General features: G+C 58.8%; 1 protein-coding gene and 1 long non-coding RNA gene across 16 annotated transcripts in view; one reads left to right on the top strand and one right to left on the bottom strand.

Annotated features, from left to right (window-relative positions):
* RIMBP2 (RIMS binding protein 2) overlaps positions 1–20,574 on the top strand; it is a 95,175-nt gene that overhangs the window by 72,521 nt on the left and 2,080 nt on the right. For 13 of the 15 annotated variants that reach the window (XM_042963103.1, XM_042963104.1, XM_042963093.1 and 10 more), the window contains 6 exons: positions 4,338–4,455; positions 9,213–9,397; positions 10,279–10,447; positions 14,923–15,023; positions 16,019–16,090; positions 20,094–20,228. In XM_042963103.1, the coding sequence (XP_042819037.1) occupies positions 4,338–4,455; positions 9,213–9,397; positions 10,279–10,447; positions 14,923–15,023; positions 16,019–16,090; positions 20,094–20,228 (780 nt within the window). Of the gene's footprint in view, positions 1–2,048; positions 2,736–4,337; positions 4,456–9,212; positions 9,398–10,278; positions 10,448–14,922; positions 15,024–16,018; positions 16,091–20,093; positions 20,229–20,574 lie in introns of those variants that run through there. The other 2 variants (XM_042963106.1, XR_006210214.1) reach the window with 2 other exon arrangements.
* On the bottom strand, positions 8,150–9,286 carry LOC122232803. The gene is made up of 3 exons (XR_006210215.1): positions 9,203–9,286; positions 8,952–9,095; positions 8,150–8,436 (listed from the first exon to the last, which is right to left on the bottom strand). It is a non-coding gene; the product is annotated as an uncharacterized LOC122232803 (long non-coding RNA).

Consider the following 20,574-nt stretch of genomic DNA (forward strand, 5'->3'; position numbering starts at 1 on the left):
GCACACAGGCCCCTTCTCAGACACCCCCAGAGCCCCGCGTCCTTGGTGCGGCCGCCAGTGACAGGCTGGATGGGGGTCACCTTCACGGAACATGAGCTTGAGGCCTCCGGAGAGCCCAGTAGGAGGCCTGTCCCCGTGCGCGTCCCCGTACCCGGACCGCGTCCCGGGGCATGAGCCGCCCGCCTCTGCACCAGGCCCTGCGCCAGGCCGAGCCAGCAGTGTGGCCGTTCCCAACCCCGGGGGAGATAAAGGGCCGCCTGGCTGCTGGGACCCCTGTGGGGTTTGCAACTGGAAAAGGCCACGGAGAGGAACGTTCTGCTGGGGGATAGCACACCCCACCACCGAACTCCTCTAGGACACGCAGCCAGGCATCTTGAGTGGTGGATAGAAGGCAACATCCGGTGCTGGCTGCCAGCTCAGTGCCCGCTTGCACAGACAAGACTCAGATGTTCTCGCAGCAAAGGCCCCCGGCAGAGCCTTGGAGATCCTCTGTCACCAAAGAACATTCCAGATGCGCATGCAAATCCTGCATGGTCGCAGCTCCCGGCGGTGCTGGTGGCTCCCCCCCCAGCCTCTTGCCAGCTCCCGAGGCAACACTGGCCAGCGGACTCACAGCAGCCTTCCTTGAGGGAGGCAGGCCCCAGGCTGCCCCTGCTCCAGCCTGACTCCCCCCAGGCCCCCCCCAAGACTCCCCCTGCTTGGCCCCAGAGCTGCCTGCAGGTGTCTGTGGCTAGGCTGGGCGAAGCCTGTATCCGTTTTTCCAGGATGCTTCTCCTTTGGATGGAGAAAGCCCCTGGGATGGCACTTTCTGCAAATAGTTTAGTAAAGAAGCAGAGGGAGGCTTGGAGAGCAACAAGTTCCTAGGAAACTGATGGCCCAGTGCCCCCCCCCCCCCCAATCCCCTGTCTGCCTGGGAGCTAGCTGGCAGAGGGCAGAGCTGGCCTGTGGCGGCCACAGGCTCACTTACTTTGTTGTGCCCACGGCGCTCTTACAGGTTTTCAAATCAGGAGATTTCACAGGCTGGTGTGGACTTGCAGTTCTCTAGAAAGTCCCACCAAGTCTGGCATGGTTGGGCTCTGCTTCCCACCTTGGCACAGTTCCCTGTGGCTGGGCCAGCTTCCCCCACGGCAGCCTCGCTTTGGAAGCCCCGGTGAGACCCCTTTCTCCTGCTCCCAAACAGACTCTGGCGTCAGGTCAGCAAAGGGGAGAGGTTGGGTCCAGGGCAAGGGCGCGCTGCCCAGGCCCTCCCTGCAAGCAGTGAGCTCCGGCCACAGCGCCGGGGAAATGCGCCAGGGCCCCCAGCTTGTGGAGCCCCAGGCGGGGGTCCCGGAGGAAAGGCCTGCCCGCAGGGGCAGGGAGGGCCTCCGGAAGGAGAAGCTGTCTGGGTGGGCTCGGTGGGTGTGGAGGATGGGCTCGGGGATGCCCCTGAGGACAGAAATGTGTGTGACCTGTGGGCTCGCAGTGGCCAGGTCACCTCCGGCGTGGGGCAGCTTCCTGGGTGGCGCTGTGCAGGCAGGCTGGGCCTGAGACCGGGGCGGGAGGGGGGGGCGGCTGGGGAACGTGGCTCCCCGCGCCAGGGGCCAGGATCCAGAGGGCCAGGCCCACCAGGTCCTCTGCAGACACTGGCGGAACAGGGCTGTGCAGCCACACTGCCCCAGCCAGGATGTGCCCAAGGGCCGAGGCCCCGCCGTCCCACAGGCGTTTAGCTGCAGCGGAGGGGGGTAGAGGAGGGGGGGGCGCCGTGGGGACCGCCTCCCCGCACCGACTGCCACTTCCGAGTTCAGACCCGCCCGGGCCTCCGGCTGTTCGCCCACCGCCCCCCACACTTGCGGCCTCCACTCCACTCAGAGCGCGCCTCCCGCCGGCCCCGCTCCAGGCACCGTCCGTTAACCTTCTGTTCTCATTCCAGAACCGGGCCAGAGCATGCCTTTCGCCCCCGAGTGCACGCATGCTTGCCCCTCACCGCGTCTGAGACTAATCCTGTCTATTTTCTTTCCTTCCCCCATGTCACTTCGGTCACACCCCGCATTAACACACCACCCTTTAAGGAGTGCTTTCAGAGTAGCCGCACTGAAGGGGTCTTCCCGGAGCGCCCCGACCACCCCCAGCAGACCTACCACAGTAAGGGGCTGTTCAGTATCCCCGAAGTAGCCGAGGACGGGGAGCAGCTCTGGTTCTTGCACAAGCAGGGCTTAGGGTACTCCGCCAGGGCCAGGGCCCGCGCCCGCAGCGGGGACGAGGCCCCCCCGGCGTCCTGGCTCCCGGCAAAACCCAGGGGCCCCGGGGTCGGCCCCCACGCCGAGGACTTCGTGCCGGAAGACAGAGGCTGCCGGTTCGGCCGCTCGGCCAGCAGGAGCCCGGACAGCGGCCTGGACTGTGGGAGCGACGAGGAGGAGCTGCACTTCAGCTTCTGGAACACGGCCAAGTGCAGCCCAGGCCCCGGGCACTGTCGCTGTAGGCGGAGCCTGAGGCCCCTGCTGGCCCGGCGACGGACGCTGACCCGGCAGAGCAGCATCGAGGAGGACTTTGGGGAGCAAGCAGTCCCCGGTGACGCCCTCGGGAGCGATGGCGCCCCCCCGAGCCCAGAGAGAGCCACCCCCGGGAGGTCTGGCTGGGAGGAGCCCCTGGCTCACCAAGGCTCGCGGGATGTCTGCAAGAAAAGCGTAAAAGTGCCCGACAGTAGGGCCACTGGCCGCCAGGCACAGCCGCGTCCCGGGCCCGCAGAAGGCCCCTTGGTGTGTGAAGTACGGTTCCTGCTCACGTCCGCTTGCCAGGCCAATCCATTTCCATTCTCTCCCCCGGTCGATTTATTTTGGTAGCCATCCCTGGGGAGCCCCTCTGCTGGCTGGCTTTGGTTTCCATGCATTTTGATTTCCGTCCCATTGCTTCCTGATCTTTGCCCACGCTGACGATCCCTTTACTTTGCTGTCGAATACTGACCCCCTCCCCCACCCCCACCCCACAGAATCAGCGATGATTATGGCTGCTGTAATTCAAGGGCAACTGAATCTAAATTTTAATTAAGGGTTAGCTGAACTGTGATTATCCAAAAGTTTGGCAACACTTTTTTTTTTTTTTTTTTTTCCAAAACGAACCCCAGGGACCTGTTGGTGACCACCACCAGTAGTCTTTACTGATGGTTTTGGTGTTTGGTTGGTGTTGTGTTTTGGTCTTTATCCATAACTGGGGGAAAAAAAAAAGAACAGTTATCGAAGAGATCCATTTCTATATATTGTTTCCAAAGTGGTTTTGTTTTTGTTTTTGTTTTGTTTCCTTCCCCTTTCTTGCCTGTGTCCAGTTTTCAGAATGGGTTTTCCATCATCTGCTGTAGACGCACCCCCTGCCTTGTGTTCCAGGCTTGCAAGTGGGCTGTGGAGAGTAGGGGCTCATTCAAGGCTTCGTTCATGTCTATATTGTGCCCTCTTTTCAGCACATCTGCTCCTGTCACGCTGAACTTTTCCATGAAAACAAGGGCGAGACGCGGCCGGGCGCCAGGCCTCCGGTCTGAGCCCGTGCAGTCGCGGTGTGTCCACCAGAGGGCGCCGATCCGTACCCCGCTGAGTCACCTGCCACCTGCAGCCCCCCACTACCTGCCCCTGCTTGTCACAAGCCGCCTAATTCCCGGGACTCCCTCACCACCGTTCATGCCCCGTGTCCCTGAGAACTTCCGGACTCAAATTACTTCCCAGTGAGCTGGAGGTTTCGCTGTGACTCGCTCGTATGATTCTGACCTTTAGTGCAAATTAGGAGTGAACCCGTCCATAAAGGAGAACCATCCGAGTCAGCCCTGAAAATTGATTGGCGCCTTCGGATTAGGGCCAGGACGTTGCCGTGAGTTTCACAGCCGATAATGCGCAGAAACTTCTGTCTTTGAGTTTTTGGTAACCTCACGTACAGCGCGGTCCAGGCGGGATGTTTGGAAATGCAGTCATCTCCCCGCCTCCGTGATGGCTGCCGGCGGTGGGCGGTTCTGGGACCAGGCAAGGGTCGTGGGTGGTCAGAGGTGCCAGAGGCATCAGGTGCCTGTGTCGGCCCCTCTCGCTTTGGTTCCAAGATTCCGGCTTCCGCAGCAGTAGCCACAGGAAACAGTGCCTCCCGAGGAGTCCCCTCTTGCCCCCACCCCCTGTGAGTGTGTCGCAGAGGGACTCTGGTCTGGAAGACGGGGGCCTGGGGTGAGCAGCTTGTTTCTCTTCCAGGTGATTCAGCTAACCTTTCAGTTAAAAGCTAAGTTTAGTTGCCTTTAGAGCTTCCGCTTCTAAGTTGACTTGATTTGGCTGACTTAGTTCTTGTGTCCCCCAAGGCTGGCGAGACTTATGACTCCGTTGTTTTGTCTTTAGATTTTAGGAAACCCGGTGTCTGCAGGACGGGCCGACAGGGCGGACCACGCGGGCCGGAGGTTCCCCCACGGCAGTGCTGGCCCTCAGAGGTCGCGGCCAGTGATGGTCCCATGCATCGGTTAGTGGGCCTGGTTGACACCTTTCTCCTTCTTCCGAGCACAGAGCACGTGGCTGCTTAGTCCTTGATCTAAACACGTTTAAAAACTTATGAGAAATAGCATTTCAACCACACGCAGAAAACTCTCCAGTGCTTATGGCAAAAAGAAGGCAGAAAGCACAGGATAGATAAAACCAAGTACCATATTGGCTTCTTAGGTCTGTCTTCTCCCTGCCGATCTTTATTTATGTTTTCCCGGAGCGGCCGGACGGCACGAGCCCCGGAGAGATCGCAGTGCACTGCCTCCCACGTCCCCGCTCGTGCTCGCGGGACGTGCGCGTGGTCAGAGCGGCACGGGAGCGGGGATGGCGGCCAATCTCCAAACACAGAAATAAGCCCCGAGTGACGGAGAGTTGTCCGCGTGCACAACACGCTTTGGCAGCCGGGACCCGAAGTGACAGAAACGCCAGGAGGCCCAAATGTGTCCTCGGAGCATGTGCCGCCCTCCCCCATCCGGTCACCTCCCTGTTCGCGAGTCCCCGGGTCTGGCACTTCATGTCCGTTCTTTCCATTCCTTTTTGGGATTGAGCCAGCCTTGCTGACATCCGTCATCTTCGTCCCTGTGACCGACCCGCTGGGCCAGGGGGACGTGGTGGGCGGTCGGATGGGAAGATGTCTGCCAGGGTCATCAGCCCAAATAAACCAGCCTTTCGTGAAAACGCGCGCACACGTGGGAAACAGAGCAGGCGGGACTGGGGACGGATAGAAGAGAATGAGACCCCTTGCCCTGGCAATTCAGGGCTCCAGGAGACAAGTTAGGGGCCTCCAGACGCCCGCACACACGGCTCTAATCGCAGCCAAACCGCTGACATTTGCTAGACTGTCCTTTCTGTCACAGCAGCTGGAAAGACGGACAGACGTGGTAACACAAAACATTCTCTAAGTGTCGTCCTCCTTCTGGACTTCTCTTCCTTGTCAAGTCCAGACAACAGGGAAAAAAACGTTTCCCCTTCCGCCTTCACAGCCTTAGGATGTTTTTATTTATTGGCGACAATTTCACGGGATAGGGTCTCTTCCGTTAACTGGAAAATAAGCGGATCCGCAGTCTGACTTGGAAGACGCTGGTCTCTCCCGTAATCTGTGCGTCATCCCCCGTATCCCTTTCCGAGCCCGGCGGGGTTCTCCTGGTGTGTAAGCGGCTTGTGGGGGACTGACGGGCCGTCTGTGGAAACGAGGCAGGCCTGGGCCAGACGCACGCCCAGACTTTGCTCTCCTCTGCGGTTGTTGTGGGTGTCCGGGTCTTCACTGGGCTGTGACTGGAGGCACGGAGGGCACGGCGAGGCTCGTCACGGAGCCGCTGCTGTTCCCGGGGTGGGAGCGTTAGTGTTGTGGGTGCTGGGGTGGGGTGTCCTCCGGCCCCGGTCCCCTGGGAGAGGGAGGGAACGTCTGCCCGTGGCCGTGGACTGCCGGGGGGGCGCACAGGGGAAACATCAGTGCGTCCGAGTGGGCCAGCGGACGCCCACCCCGGGATGGGCCTTTGAGTGGCTGTGTCTTACGGTAAAGGATTGAAAGGGCTGCACGCGTGTCTCGATCTCAGTAAGACTCTAGTGACGTTAGTGGAAAGAGTAACGCTAACATTGTAACGACGACAAAAGCTCTTGATGACGTGACTCAAAAAAGCGCTGCATAAATTTGTGACTTACTGCTTTAATTGTACCTGACTTCTTACCGTGTAGCAATGCAAGAAACCACGTAAAAGCACGATTGGTGTCATGCGCGCGGTACGTTCACACACACACAGAAACGCCTAGTATATTCTCAAAGGACAGAAGTGTCGTGCGCTCGGAAGCTGCCAGTGACCCTCGGGAGCTAGTGGTCGGTGACGCGCCAGAAGACTTTCCCCCCAGGTCCTCTTCCGTTTTTCTTGTGCAAATATCAGTTGTCATTTTAGGGGTCTGCTCTACTCCAGAAGCATCTGTGGTCTTTTCCAGGGGACCCTAGGTCTACAGACCATACGTTTCCCCAATACGTTTTTAAGAAGCAACGCACTCACGATTGAATTAAAATACCGTACCTTTTCGTATTCTCTGGGTTTTCCAAAATGAAGGAAACAGCGCCCCTCCTGATGTAAAAAGACAAGAGTTGGGGAGCTACAGCTGTAGTGTCGATCTCACAGTCAGCGTGAGGGGGGCCTCAGGACACGGGTCGGTGACTCCACGGGTGGATTTCCCTGGGCCCGGCTTCTGGCTTTCTCCTGTTTGTATTTACCCGTGTACCCGGAGGGTGCCCCTTCCCCTGGCGAGGATCCCGTTCTAGGAGTCTGTGGCCTCTCCAGGTTTTCCCATTTCCTCGGCTGTCCCGGCTGCCGAGCTCCCAGAACGAGGAAACGCGGCACATTCTGTGCGCAGAGGAACAGTTGAAAATGAATATATGAAGCTTGGCCCGTTAGAACAGAGATGCCTTTTCCATGGGTTTCCTGGCGAGGAGAAAATGAAACGGCGTGAAGTATGTTTAACACACGACTCCCTCTTTCCCTGCACAAATGACCGCGGACGTTACCGGTGAAGGCTGCTGGTCTCAGGCAGGGAGGGCCGGCTCTCACCCGTATAAGACGGTGCTTGTTGGCACGGCACGGCTGGACTCAGGAGGCCTGTCCGGGCGCATGGTGTGCAGACCCTTTCTCCCTCCTGAAGAGACCCCCCTGAACCCGCCAGGGTGACCCGGGGTCAGAGCCTCAGGACAGAGGGGGAGGAGTGCCCACACCAGGTCAGACCAGGGCTGGAGGGGAGTTCCTCCTCCTCGGGCCGGACCCCCGGCCGCTCCCTGCGGTCTCTGGGGAGGCCAGGGCCATGGCCACGTTCCACGTGGACACCGTCCTTCTCTGCAAGAAGAGGCAGTGAAGCCCCCCTCCTGCCCACACTCCCACCCCCTGCCCCACCAGAAAGAGCCCGTGGGGCAGGTGGGCAGTTCTGCCGTCGTCTCCCCCCGTTTCAGGAGACTCCGGCTGGAGCCTTCGCTGGGACCCAGCCTCGGATGTCTGCCCTGGCCTCCGTGCCTCGGGCAGTGTGGCCACCGTCAGGGTCCCTGAGCCGGGCCAGCTGCCGAGGGTGTGCGGGCCAGTGCAGACCGCAGGGGTGGCTCGAGACCCTCAAGGACGATGGCCGTCGTGGCCAGCCTCCGCCTAGGAGCGGACCTAGTCCCCGGCCCTCGCGCTGTCTGGCCATCGGAGACGGCCGAGAACCCCTGGGAGTGAGTCTGCCTTCCCGGCCGTTCTCCGTTGTCCGCCCAGGGCAGGGCGCTGCTGGCTGTGCTGTCGCGGGCACCGGGCCCCTTCTGCGCACCAGCCACCTGCCCGGAGTAGAAGCCGGCCGCCTTCGTGCTGCTGACGGTTTTCTCCGCCTCCCCCCTGCACGTGCTCACCCGAGACCCCAGAGGCCACGGGGTGGCTTATGTAGCTTCCCACGATTTCAGTTAGGTAACGTTGAAAAGTAGGGGGAAATGCATGAGATCTTTCCATTGACCATAAACAAAATAAAAACTTAGGACACGAATGACGCCCCCCATTGACAAGCCTTGTTCCCTGGCAGAAGAGAAATCACTGAACTTCTAGATTATCTAGGCGTCCTTAAAGGGTCCCCAATTTAAATAACGTCAACAGTGCACTGCATTTTAAAAGTCCACTTTTTCGGCTGCTAAAGTGCTTTTTATTTATTTTTCAACTATTTTTTTTTTTTTTTTTTTTTCTGGGGAAGGAAACCGAGTGGCTTGGTTCTTCACTTGGTCTCCTGTCTTTTCTGCGTCCCTGTGGCGTCCTCCCGTCGGGGTCCTGGTCGCCGGGGGGCCTGGCTGGCTGTGTGAGCCGCCTATGCTCTGCCTCGGTGGCGGTTCCCATTCGCTTCCCGCTGCTGTGGGAGCGCGGCCCGTGGGAGCAGGGCAGTGTCATCTGCCAGCGAATTCTCTGTCCCGCTACGATGACGTATACAGCGACACCGACGATGATGTCTGATATACGAGAACATAATAGGATTTCAAAGAATAACTTTTAGCAGCTGGATGGTAGGGGAGTTTTGTGGAGAGTGCATTTGTTGCTGCTGAAATATTTAATTTTTTTAACGTTTTATTCATTTTTGAGAGACAGAGACCGAGCACGAGTGGGGGAGGGGGCAGAGAAAGAGGGAGACACAGAATCGGGAGCAGGCTGCACCCTCCGAGCCCTCAGCACAGAGCCCGACGTGGGGCTCGAGCTCAGGAACCGGGAGATCGTGACCTGAGCCGAAGTCGGCGCTTCACCGACTGAGCCCCCCGGGCGCCCCTCTGCTGAAATATTTAGAGCTGAGCGGACAGCTCAGCGGATGACCCCGGACGCACACACGAATGTGTCTCGGTCACGGGAGGAAGGCGCCGTCCTCGCCTGCTGTGGACACGGGTGGCGCTCTGCATGGTGGCAGATGGCCTGTCCATCCCCACTGACCCCTCGCTCGGGTCTGCGGCTGGTGAGGCCGCCCAGCATCACCCACCTGTCACGGACTCACGCGGGGCGGGCCTTCATACTGGTGCTTGATGACCGCGATTTGCCACTCAGACCCACTGGTGTCGGTCCACACGTTAACCGCAGACTTCTTTTAAAAGACGAGTTCTGGTGTCTCAGCCATCCTTATTCCCTGAGCCATATTTCGTATTAACAGCACACATTTCTGAGTCAATGAGGGGCGGGGGGGTGGGGGGCATGGCGGGCGGGAATCACCTAGCTTTCTGTCTTTGTCCCCACCTGCTCCCAGATGAATACAGTGAGCGAGACCACCTTTCTCCAGACTTCTATGAAGAGTCGGAAACAGACCCTGGTACAGAAGAGCTCCCAGCTCGAATCTTTGTGGCTCTTTTTGACTATGACCCCCTCACCATGTCCCCAAATCCGGATGCTGCAGAAGAAGAGCTTCCTTTTAAAGAAGGACAGATCATCAAGGTGGGGGCTTGGCTGGGGCCGCCGGGCTGGTGGGGCACTTGGGGGGGGGGGCAGATCATCAAAGTGGGGGCTCAGCTGGGGACCACTGGGTTGGTGGGGCACCCAGGGGGACAGATCCTCAAGGTGGGGGCTCGGCTGGGGGCCGCTGGGCTGGTGGGGGCACCCGAGGAAGGGGGGAGCGGTCTCACCATACCTTAGCTCCTTAGTTCGTCCCAATGGCTGGCTTTTTTCTGTTGCATTAAATATCCAGCCGGCTGAGCAGCAGAGAGGAGGGATGTCGTGAGTCTGAAGTAGGAGCTGGAGAGAGAGCCTGGTGCTCAGTAGCAGAGGGAAACAGGGAGCCCTTGAGCCCTAAGTGTTCAGGTTCCCCAGAGGGCACGCCAAGTTGCATTTGAACGTGGTTATGATACGTGTCCAGTAAGACACGCCCTTAAAGCGTGGTGCTGTGACCCCAGAGAGTGATGAACAGCTCTGGGTTAGGTGAGATTCCTAACTTCTGGAATCCTGACACGCCACACCGTCTGGCGGAGGAAGCCACTTGCTGCGGGCGGGGACACCGCCGTGTGGGGTCTAGACGTCCTCTCCGCGGGTGGGGTCATCGCACACGGCCTTCGCTGCGTGAGTTCAGATACGCAGGCCGCGCACAGAGTGGAGCCAGAGCCCCGACTTGTGGCCCCACCGCCACCAGCTGATGGGGAGAGCAGCGTCGTCCAAACCCTGGGGCAGAAACTCGGGGGCCGAGGGCAGGAGCGCAGCTGTGCAGGGCGCGCGTGGGTGACCGCGGTCTCGTTCGTTCGAGCGTGTTCTGACGACGTGCCGGCAGGGCCGAGGCGCTTGTGAACCCACGGTCCTGCCGCCTTGGCCTTTCACACCGGCTCCAGGTGTATGGGGACAAAGACGCCGACGGCTTTTACCGGGGGGAGACCTGTGCCCGGCTCGGCCTTATTCCCTGCAACATGGTCTCGGAGATCCAAGCCGACGACGAGGATATGATGGACCAGCTTCTGAGGCAAGGGTTCCTTCCTCTGAACACGCCTGTGGAGAAAATAGGTAAGAGACCGGCCCCTGTTCACCTGCGCCTCCCCCCACCCCCACCCCCCCCCGCCCCCCGCCCGGCGGTCCGTAGCCACGCCACAGGCTCACGGGCGCCCAAGGCGTGTGGGCAGGGTCCAGTCTGTGCCGTTTAAACATCACGGGGGAGGGGTGCCTGGGTGGCTCAGTGGGTTGAGGGTCCGACTTCGGCTCAGGTCACGATCTCACAGTTCGTGAGTTCAGGCCCCATGTCGGGCTCTGTGCCGACAGGTGGGAGCCTGGAGCCTGCTTGGGATTCTGTGTCTCCCTCTCTCTCCGACCCTCCCCTGCTCACCCTCATCTCTCTCTCTCTTTCTCTTGAAAATAAACGTTAAAAATCAAATGAACATCCCAAGGGAATCCGAAAGTTAACCATCCACTTTTTGGGGCAAAATCCACTCTACAAACCAGGTCATAACAGTCCTACACGCTTTATGGGCGTACGTGCTCGACATATCCCTGCAGACACAGAAGATTTTCTAATGGAAGATGAAGTGTAGCCTTGCTTACTTAAAGTCTGTCCCGTCTAGAAAGCAGACTACCGCTCTGAGGGTGTCTTTGACTGGATGTTGTGTCCCCCCTAAAATTTTAAGTTACGACGTAAACCCCACGGCGATGGTGTCTGGGGGGAGCTGAGGTCACGATCGTGCAGCCGTCGGAGGGGCATTCCTGCCCTCTGAAAGACGCCCCGCAGACGTCCCTTGCCTCGTCCACCCTGTGAGGACAGGGCGAGAAGATGCCATCTGTGAGCCAGGACGCGGGTCCTCACCAGACCCCGAATCTGCCGGCGCCTTGCTCTCGGACGTCCAGCCTCCAGAGCCGTGAGAAGTGACCGTGTTTTGTCCCGGCAGCGCGGACGGACTGAGACGTCGGTGACGTGCCTCGAACATTAGCCCGTCGGTGGTGAAGTCCCAGAGGCTGATGAGGTCTTGCCACGCTCTTCCTTGCTTCTCCAGAAGCCATCAAGGGTTTGCACCTGTAAGGTGGACCCGATGACCCCGCCTATCACGAACCAGTCCGCGAGCACCCGTGAACACACAGCAGACTATTTTCAGTGACTCTAAGCAACGTTATGTGTGTGATCTGTGATCTTGCCCACGTGCAGGAAAAATCCACTCGTTAGAAGCACCTTTGCTTTTTCTAAATAGGAGACAGATCCGTTGGATGCCATTCGTGTTCAAGGTTTTAATACTTCAAAACATAAGGTGAACTTAGCTCGAAATGAGATTTCAGAGACAAAACTGAACGACTCAAAGAATACGCATATTTTTAAGGACAGTCACAAAACCACATCAAACGCGTTTCAGTCTCTTTGGTGTGAACGAACGCAGCATTTGAGGTTAGAACCCGCATCTGGTAGTCGAGGCCGCCTGTGAATGTGCTGCCCGGGTCAAGTCCACGAGGCCGAAGCCGTCTGAGTACACGCCGCCTCTGTCCCCGGAGCCACGTGCCCGGTTCAGAGGGGGAGCGGGCTCTGTATGCCGCGGACCGGAAAGCCAGCAAGCGCTCTGCCAGAAACCAGCTCGATCCATGTGATCGGTTAGGTTAAATGTCTATTTTATTCTGTTTTCCCAAACATGACTTTTGAAGGAACCAGACTGGGATACTAGTGTGTTTCTAGCACCAGGAACTATCTAGTTGCTACGGACTGAGTACGCCCCTCCCGCGGCTGGGGCTGGACGACGGTGTCCGCCTCTCAGTCCCTTTCGGACACCACGCGCGGGGAGACAGGAGGGAACGGTGCACGGACCGGAAAAGAAGACGTTCGACGTTTCCTACTCACAGGTGACCTAAAATCTAGAAAATCTCAAAGGATCCCGTAAATTAACTAGTGAGTTTATTAGCAAGGTCACTGGATACAAAAGCAGTTGTCTTTCCAAATGTTAGCAGTGGAAAATTTGAAACGGAAATTTAAGAAGTAATACTGTTTACGGTAACGCAACAGAGACGCGAAAGGGGGAGGGGTGAGTCTAACGAGATGGGTGCGGGATCTGTGGGCTAAAGATCCCCAAGTGCATGGAGGCGCCGTGTTCCCGGACTTGGGGCGGCGAGACGTCCCGCATCCCCAGACTGTCCTATGGATGCAGCACAACCCCAGTCAACGTCTGGGCAGGGATTTGTTTGGAATCGATACGCTGAGCCAAAAACGTGTATGAAAAGGCAAAGGAACTACCGTTGCCCAAGCAGATTTAAAAGAAGAGTGGACGTTAACGGGATTGTAAGACCATACAGGGAGACGAATCCAGATGGTGGGATCGGAGGACACAGAGGCACACACGTCAATGGAACGGAACAGAGTCCACAAAACGGACCAACACATAACACCGTCCACGGATTCGCGTCCACGGTCAAGAGGCTGTTCAATGGGAAAGGACAGTCTTTTCCATAACAGGTGCTGGATTCGGTGGGGAAATGAAGCTCGGGCCATACTCCCGCCAAACCAGAAGACTTAACTTAAAACTGAACACGGTCTCAAATGTAAAAACTAAGACCGTGAAAGTTCTAGAAGAAAGCATGGAAAAACTTGGTGGTGGTCAGGCAGCACTGTCTTTGATGTGACACTAAAACCATGCCACGGAAGAGGAAAATTCTGATGTTGGACTTCATGGAAATCGAGTCGTTCTGGGCTGAGAAAGACACCGTGAAGAGAAGGAAGAGAGAGGCCACAGGCTGGGGGAAAAGATTTGCACGTGACCCAGCTGAAGGGGGACTTGAATTCAGAGGACACATGGCAAGCTTTCAAAACTCAACAACGAGAAAGCGAATGACCAATAACAATGGGGACAAAAGATTGAAGAGATCTGGGGGGCTCAGTCGGTTAAGCGTCCAACTTTTGGTTTCGGCTCAGGTCACGATCTCACAGTCTGTGAGCTTGAGCCCCGCGTCGAGCTCTGAGCTGACAGCTCGGAGCCTGGAGCCTGCTTCGGATTCTGTGTCCCCCCTCCCCCCCCGCCCCGTCTCTCTCTGCCCCTCCTCTGCTCACTCTCTGTCCTGGTTTCTCCCAAAATAAATGAAGAAAAAAGATTGAAGAGATTCTTCACCAAGGAGGACACATGGAAGCAAGCACGTGGAAGGATGCTTCACGTGATCAGTGAAATGCAAATTAAAGGCATGGCAGGGAGCCAAGACTCACCCACGGGCACAGCCACGGGGCACACCATGCGTAGGAGGGATATGGAGCCAGCGCACCGTCCGCCGGAGGTGAACCCGCCTGGGGCATCTCCGCAGTCAGATGTGCAGGTCCTTCCGAGGCTAGACACGCTTCCGGCACAGTCCCCCCGCTCCCCCGCTGAGTGCTCACCCCCCAGGAATAGGACTTCCCGCTCAAATCCTGCACAGGGTGTTCACAGGGGGCTTGCCCGGGCACCACCGACAGCGGGACGCTCAGGTGCCTTTCCCCTGGTAGGCGGATCGGGTAACTGGTGCGTCCACACGGGGGCTGCCCCTCGCGCGGGAGAGTAGGACTGCTGATGCACGCGGTCACACGAGCGGGTCTCCGGTGCACTGTCCCCGTGAAAGAAGCCACTTTCTAAAAAAACTATATCTGGGATGATTCCACTTAAATGCTACTCTGGAAAGGTAAAAGTCTCGGGACAGAAAGCGGACCGGTGGTTACCTGGGGCTGGAGGTGGCATCAGAGAAGCATCCGGCAATTTTGGGGGCTGACAGAACTGTCCACCTTGATTGCTGCCAGCTGTGGTCACAGGACCGTGTGAGCTCCTCGAAGCTTACCCAGCCTCTGCCGGAAAGGGTGAATTTCACTGTTACTGCCACCCGCAGGAATTCGTACTTGCAACTTGCCCTGGAAAACCAACAAGCCCGGGAGTGCTCTAATTGATCCCTGGAATAACTCTCCTCTCTGTTTCGAGGAAGCAAGTGCACAGGCCCTACAACGGTGCCCTGCTTTCTCTAAATGAAGCAGTGCCTCTTGGGCAGGAGCCGAGGTGCGGGTGATCTCTGGATCTTTGCACAGCCGGGCCCTGTGCCGGCTGAAAACCACTGACGGGGCACAGAACCAACTTTAGGTGCTTGCAAAATACCTGCCTTCCACGGTTTTCATTTGTACGAATTCCAGAAACCAATTCTAGGCGCAGAGTGGCTGTGTTTGGAAGAAATGCACAAATGCCAACTTCCCCCAGGAGCAATGTTCTGAATCGTTTAGATTTATTATTCCGGAGAATCCCTGCTTCACCTGTCTCCCGGCCTGATGGACATGCCAGGGAAAGGAAAGCGTCCTTGGCACTGTGTGTGTGTATGTTGGGGGTTGGGGGTGGGAGGGCTGTGCCCGAGCAGAGATACTAGAACATGCAGCCCAGGGCGACCGGCCCCCCTTGAGAGGGGGCGGGTCTGGTCCCAGCGGCCAAGTGCAGCCTGCTGTGCTGCTTGGGGCAAGGGAGGGGGCACCTCTCCTCTTGAAATAACCACACGACGGCTTTCTTCTTGTGTGTAAACAGAGAGAAGCCGAAGAGGCGGCCGGCACCCGGGGGCGACTCGGAGGGTGGTGGCCCTGTATGACTACGACCCCAGGGAAAGCTCACCGAACATCGACGTCGAGGTACCCGCAGCGCGGTTTCACTGCGGTGCTGCCCCGGGAAACCGGGATCTGGCCTCCCGCCATCGCTGGAACCGTCCACAGGGGGCACTACCAGAGCGGTGAATGGTGTTAGGGAGCCAGGAGGGAGGAGACAGAGCACAGCAGGTGCCGACCAAGGTCGCTGCTGTGGCCGGGAGGTCCCCATCCGGGATGCTCCGGGCAGAGCAGCTGTGATCCTGGTCTGCTGGGGGTGGCCCCGGAGGGTCGTCTTGACGAGGGAAATAAAGCCCGAGGGAAAGCAGAGCAGTACGCCCCCCACCCCCGCCCTGACACACAAGAAGCCGGGGGACAGGCCCGGTGTCCTCTCTGCACGTGGCCTGGGCCGGCGTGGCCACGAAGCACCGAGACTCGGAAGGGGACCCGCCCCCAGCTCGTGGGCAGACGTGGAGCGCGACTGACTCACCAGGCACTTCCGTGCAGATCGATTTGTGTGCCTGGTGACGCTTAGACGCGCGCCTCCCTCCCTCGTTTCCAGGTCCGGAGATAAAGCTGCATTCACGTGCTCCTGTTTTCTCACGCCCTCCACCACTGCCTGGCACTGAGCGGAGTGGCATTTGAGAACTGAGTCAAGATTGTTTTGGCGCTCGGGGGGGGGGCGGTAATTTATGTAACGGTCCCCAGTCTGCAGAGAACGTCTCCCTGGAGATCAGGGTTTTTCCAGTTAACTATTTGACTACTTTCAAAGAACGGCGACCGGGGGAGCCCAGCAGCGGTCTTGAGTTGTGGCCTCGGACCCAGCGCCGGGGCGCTTTTCGTTTCGGGGGGCCTCACGTTGAGCTGTGCTTACAGGCGCTCGGCGGCCTCCTGCCTTTCTTCCCCGACGACTGAGGGAGTGGCTCCTCACCAAAATAACGAGAGAAAGAAGCCAGTAGGGCAGTCGTGAAGAACCTGGGAGAAACAAAAACCCTCCTGGTTTGTGCGGGAAAGTGGCACTAGCTTGATGTTTGTCTCTACAGGCGGAGCTGACGTTCTGCACGGGAGACATTATTACCGTGTTCGGTGATATCGATGAAGATGGCTTCTATTACGTAAGTTTCCGGAGCCCCCGGGAAGCACCGCCTCGCGATCGATACTTTCGCCCCTGACTTAGGTGCGCGCTGTGTGCTCGGCTCCCCGAGAGGCCCGCCTGCCCCGTGTCCCTTCCCCGGGGTCCCGTCTAATGCAGAAAGGCCGTGCTGTGTGCCGCACCGCCCCTTCCCCTCTGTGAGGGGCAGTTCCCACGCGTGTAAGCCGTAAACACGGCACGTGGATTCACGGTCTTTGTCTTTTAAAGTGTATTTATTTTGAGAGAGAGAAAGAGGGAGCAGCGGGGAGGGGCAGAGGGAGAATCCCAAGCAGGCTCCGCACTCCCGGCACAGAGCCCGATGCGGGACTTGAACCCACGAACCGTGAGCTCGTGACCTGAGCTGAAGCAAGAGTTGGACGCTCAACCGACTGAGCCGCCCAGGCGCCCTCCCACATTCTTGTATTTAAGATTTTCTTCCATCTGGACACATACCAAACAAGTTAGCTTTCTGATTATTTGTAAGGTAACAAATGTGTTTTCATACGGGAGAAGAAAGAAATACGAATGAGCAAAGTTAATGATTTCACACCAACAGAATGTAGAACTCCTCCCCGACCATCCTCTGGGCTGATGGCTGTTGGCAGTGTTGGCTGGGCTCTGGGTCTCCGCCCAGTCGCCTTGGGGGCCCGGCCTCCCCGCTTGGTGCTCCTGGGGGTATGGCTCCTGGCATTTGCTGAGGAAAAGAGTTTTATTACGGTTACTTTATTAAGAATGTCCACCGATAGGCTGATCTTAGTGTTTCTGCACTGGGTGCCTCCTGTGAGAGCCGCCCTCCGAGCCCAAGGGGCCGCCATGGAGCTGGCAGGACTGCGGGGGGCCTGGTGCAGTGGTGGCTTGGGGACAGGACGCCCATCTTGCACCAGCCTCCCCACCACCCCCTTTTATTTTATCAGAATAGTTGGGAAACCATCAAGTCCTTTGTGAGGCAGGTTTCTCTTTGAGTCCAACGAGTTCACGGCTTCGGGCACGTGGACTCAAGGGTCCTCACTTCGTGCAGGTCCTGATTAGTGAGGCCTCTCACGCTTTGTCCCGTTTCTCCTGGGTGAGACTCTCAAGGGTCTGTGAGTGGGACAGTGCCAGGCTTCCTGCCCTGCAGGTGGTTGAAGGGCGGTGGGGGCCCCAGGGGCCAGGGCACAGGCTGCGGGCTGGGCCAAAAGACGGAGGAAAGTGGACAGAAGCTGGCGTCTGTATCACCCAGAGCTCAGGCCACTAGTTGGGGTAAGAGTGTCGTCCAGGGAGGACCCCCAGGTTCTGCCTCAGGTGATGGGTGCCCTTGGGAACGTGGGCGTAAGGGCACGGCAGAGAGAAAAACGTGCTTTGGCAAATAGCGAGCTGGAGGACAGCTGACCCTCTCCAAGACGGAGCGGCCTCCGTGCCGTTGATCCCGGAAGATTCTGGTGGCCACCAGAAGGTCAGATGCAGCAGCACGCAGCAGAGGGGGCGACCATGAGGGGGTCGTGAGCACTTCCGACGCGTGCGTTCCTAAGACGGCCTGTGGGAGGCCCGGAGCAGGGGTCCGCCTGGACGCCGGCGTGCACAGGACCGTCCTGGGTCGGGGAGCCGCAGGCCCGCGTGAGGTGAACGCGGCACCACCGGGGAGCTGAGCGTGAGGCTGTGCGTTCCCACGGGACACGGGACACGGTCCCACGTCCCCCAGACGCGAGCCGCCCGCGGCCTCACCCGGAGGAGCCGAGTTCTCTGATGCTGCTGGGGAGTCTGGTGGGGCCGGGTTTCCTGACGGACGTCTGGGCCGCGGAGACGCTTGAGTGCCCGCGTGGAGACGTGACTGGGGACCCTCGATGTGAGCAGAGGCCCGGGGGCACGTGTCCTAGAGAGAGTCTGAGGGACGCTGAGGAAAGTTAGCTGAGGCCTCAGGGAGGAGGATCGGGGGCTCGCCAGAAAGGGGAGAGGGGTCTCCAGGGTCGCAGCCAGGGCAGGTGCCCCCGGGCACGTGCATCCCGGGCCCAGCGAGAGTTCTTGCTGGGGAGACGTGGGAGGTACCTGGGGCCGCCTCTCTTGCTTAATTAAGTTTTATTTTTAATTGCAAAAACCGTACAATTGGCCGTCCTCATCGTCAGGCGTGCCGTTCAGTGGTGGTGGATACGTTCCCGGCGTGACGCAGACGCCACATGGTCGCCGTCCCGCAAACCCGAGACTCCGTCGCCACTGAACACAGTTGGCCTTTACCCTCCCCCACCCCCCGACCCCCGGTCCCGGCCCCCCGTCTGCCCTCCGTCCGCGCGGACCCGCCTGCTGTCGGGGCCTCGTGGAAACGCGGTCACCGCGTGAATTCTGTTCCGCCCGCCTTCACCAGGCACGAGTCCCGTGGGGCCGTCCGCGTCGTAGCACGTGTCCGCCCCCGGGTGCTGCTCCGCGGTGGGGACACGGGTTGGCTCCCCGTTCACCCCCGTCAGGGGCACGTGGCTTCCGTGAAGTACACAGTCGTGAGCGTGCTGCACAGACACGTCCCTCGGACCCTGCTTCCAGCTCTCGGGGGTCTAGGCCCAGGAGCGGAATCGCTGGGTCGGGGGGGTGCTTCTGCGTTTAACTGGGGCTGCTGGACGGTTTTGCCCCCGGCAGCCACTCCGTTCCACGTCCCCACCAGCAAGCGCGCGAGGGTTCCGGCTTGTCCGTGTTTTCGGCAACACTATTTTCTGGTCGTGTTTTCTTTAATTGTTTTTGTTTTCTGTCCTGTCCGTTTGACGGATGTGAGGTGGTATCCTGTGATGTTGATTTGCGTTGCTCTAAGACGTTCATGTCGATCTATGTTGAGCATCTTCTCGTGTGCTTGTTGGCCATTTATGTGTCTTTCCTCAGGGGAAGTGTCTATGCAAGTCCTTTGTCCGTTTTTAAAAACGTGTATTTATTTCGAGAAAGCGTAAGCAGGGGAGGAGTAGGGAGAGAGGGAGACAGAGAATCCCAGGCAGGCTCGTGCCGTCAGTGCAGAGCCTGAAGTGGGGCTTGAACCCCCACACTGCGAGATCGTGACGTCAGCTGAAATCAAGAGTCGGTTGCTTAACAGACGGAGCCCCCCAGGCGCCTGTGCGTTTTTTAATCGGTTTCTTGTGGTGGTGTTGAGAGCTCTTGATGCGTTCCGGACGTTAACTGCTTCCGAGATAAATGGCTTGCAGATACCCTCCCATCCTGTAGGTTCCCTTTCCACGCCGTTGGCCGTGTCCTCGGGCGCAGTTTCTGGTGCGGAGGGAGTCGGCTGCCCGTCCCATGCCGTCGTTTCCTAGACTTGTGAAGAGGGACGCAGATTCCCATGTACACCGGGGGTCACCAGTTTGGGACTTGGTTCTGGGCACCGCGGGGGCAGGTTTGTGTTGGGGGTGGTGGGGAAGAAGCCATTAGGTGGCTGTGACCTGCTGGGTACAGATGTCCCGTGGATGGCGACCTGTGTAGATATGGAAAGGAGAGAACGTTCCGGAAGGGAAGCAGTATCGTCCGAGGAGGGGTCAGCAGGTGCTTTCATTTGCCCACGTTGTTTGGATTTTTAGAGAGATGACGTGTGTGGACGGATCAGTAGCTCCCCGTCTTGCCCGCACGTCACATCGCCCCGGATGGGTTCGGTCCGTCTGGACCCGCGTGCCGCACAGATGGCGTTTTTCAAGGCTCCGTAGGGATTCTGAGGGCAGCCGGGGTCGACGGCCGCTCCGTGAGGGCATCCCAGCCAGTGGTGCCCAGGAGTGGCCCCGGGCCCCTTGCCCCTTGCCCGAGACACAGGTGCCTCGGCGTCAGCCCAGACCGGCCAGACGCAGACCCCGGGGAGCTCGGTCGGCGTGTCGTGAGGCTGTTCCCGTGACCAGGGTGGGTTTGGACACACCGGGGTCCCTTTGGAAGTTCCTCCGCTGTTGAACCAGAACAGACCCAGCAGGCCACGCTGCTCGAAGCTTCCCTCCCGCAGCTGGAGCAGGAAGTCGGGTTCCGGAAAAACAGGGTAACTCGTTCTTCTGTGCTTCCAGGGGGAACTTAATGGGCAGAAAGGCCTTGTCCCTTCCAACTTCCTGGAGGAAGTGCCTGACGACGTGGAGGTCTACCTCTCCGACGCGCCCTGTCACTACTCCCGAGACGCACCGCCGCGCTCCAAGGCCAAACGGGTAAGCACACGCCCCCAGCAGTTTTGACTTGTGTCCCGCTCTGCCACGTACGGCCTGCCACGGTCCTTGTGCTGGTATTTTTGTATCTTTTGTCTCCGCCCTTCCCTGGGGGTTGTGCCTCGAGATTCTTACGCAAGCTTATTTAGTTCGCCAAAACAGACCCTCTCGATTCTTCCAAATCCGCCTTTCCTCACCAAGGGAGCCCCCGTCCTACAGCATAGACGCACATTCCGGTTCGGTTGAGAGCGAAGGGGTCGGCTAGTCCTTCCGTCCAGGGGGCACTGGCGGCCGCCTGCCCCGCCGGGGTTTCAGATCTCTTGCCACAGACCCGAGGGCTCCTCGAGCA

This window comes from Panthera tigris, chromosome D3 (genome assembly GCF_018350195.1).
Source record: "Panthera tigris isolate Pti1 chromosome D3, P.tigris_Pti1_mat1.1, whole genome shotgun sequence".
In the NCBI taxonomy this organism is placed as follows: domain Eukaryota; kingdom Metazoa; phylum Chordata; class Mammalia; order Carnivora; family Felidae; genus Panthera; species Panthera tigris.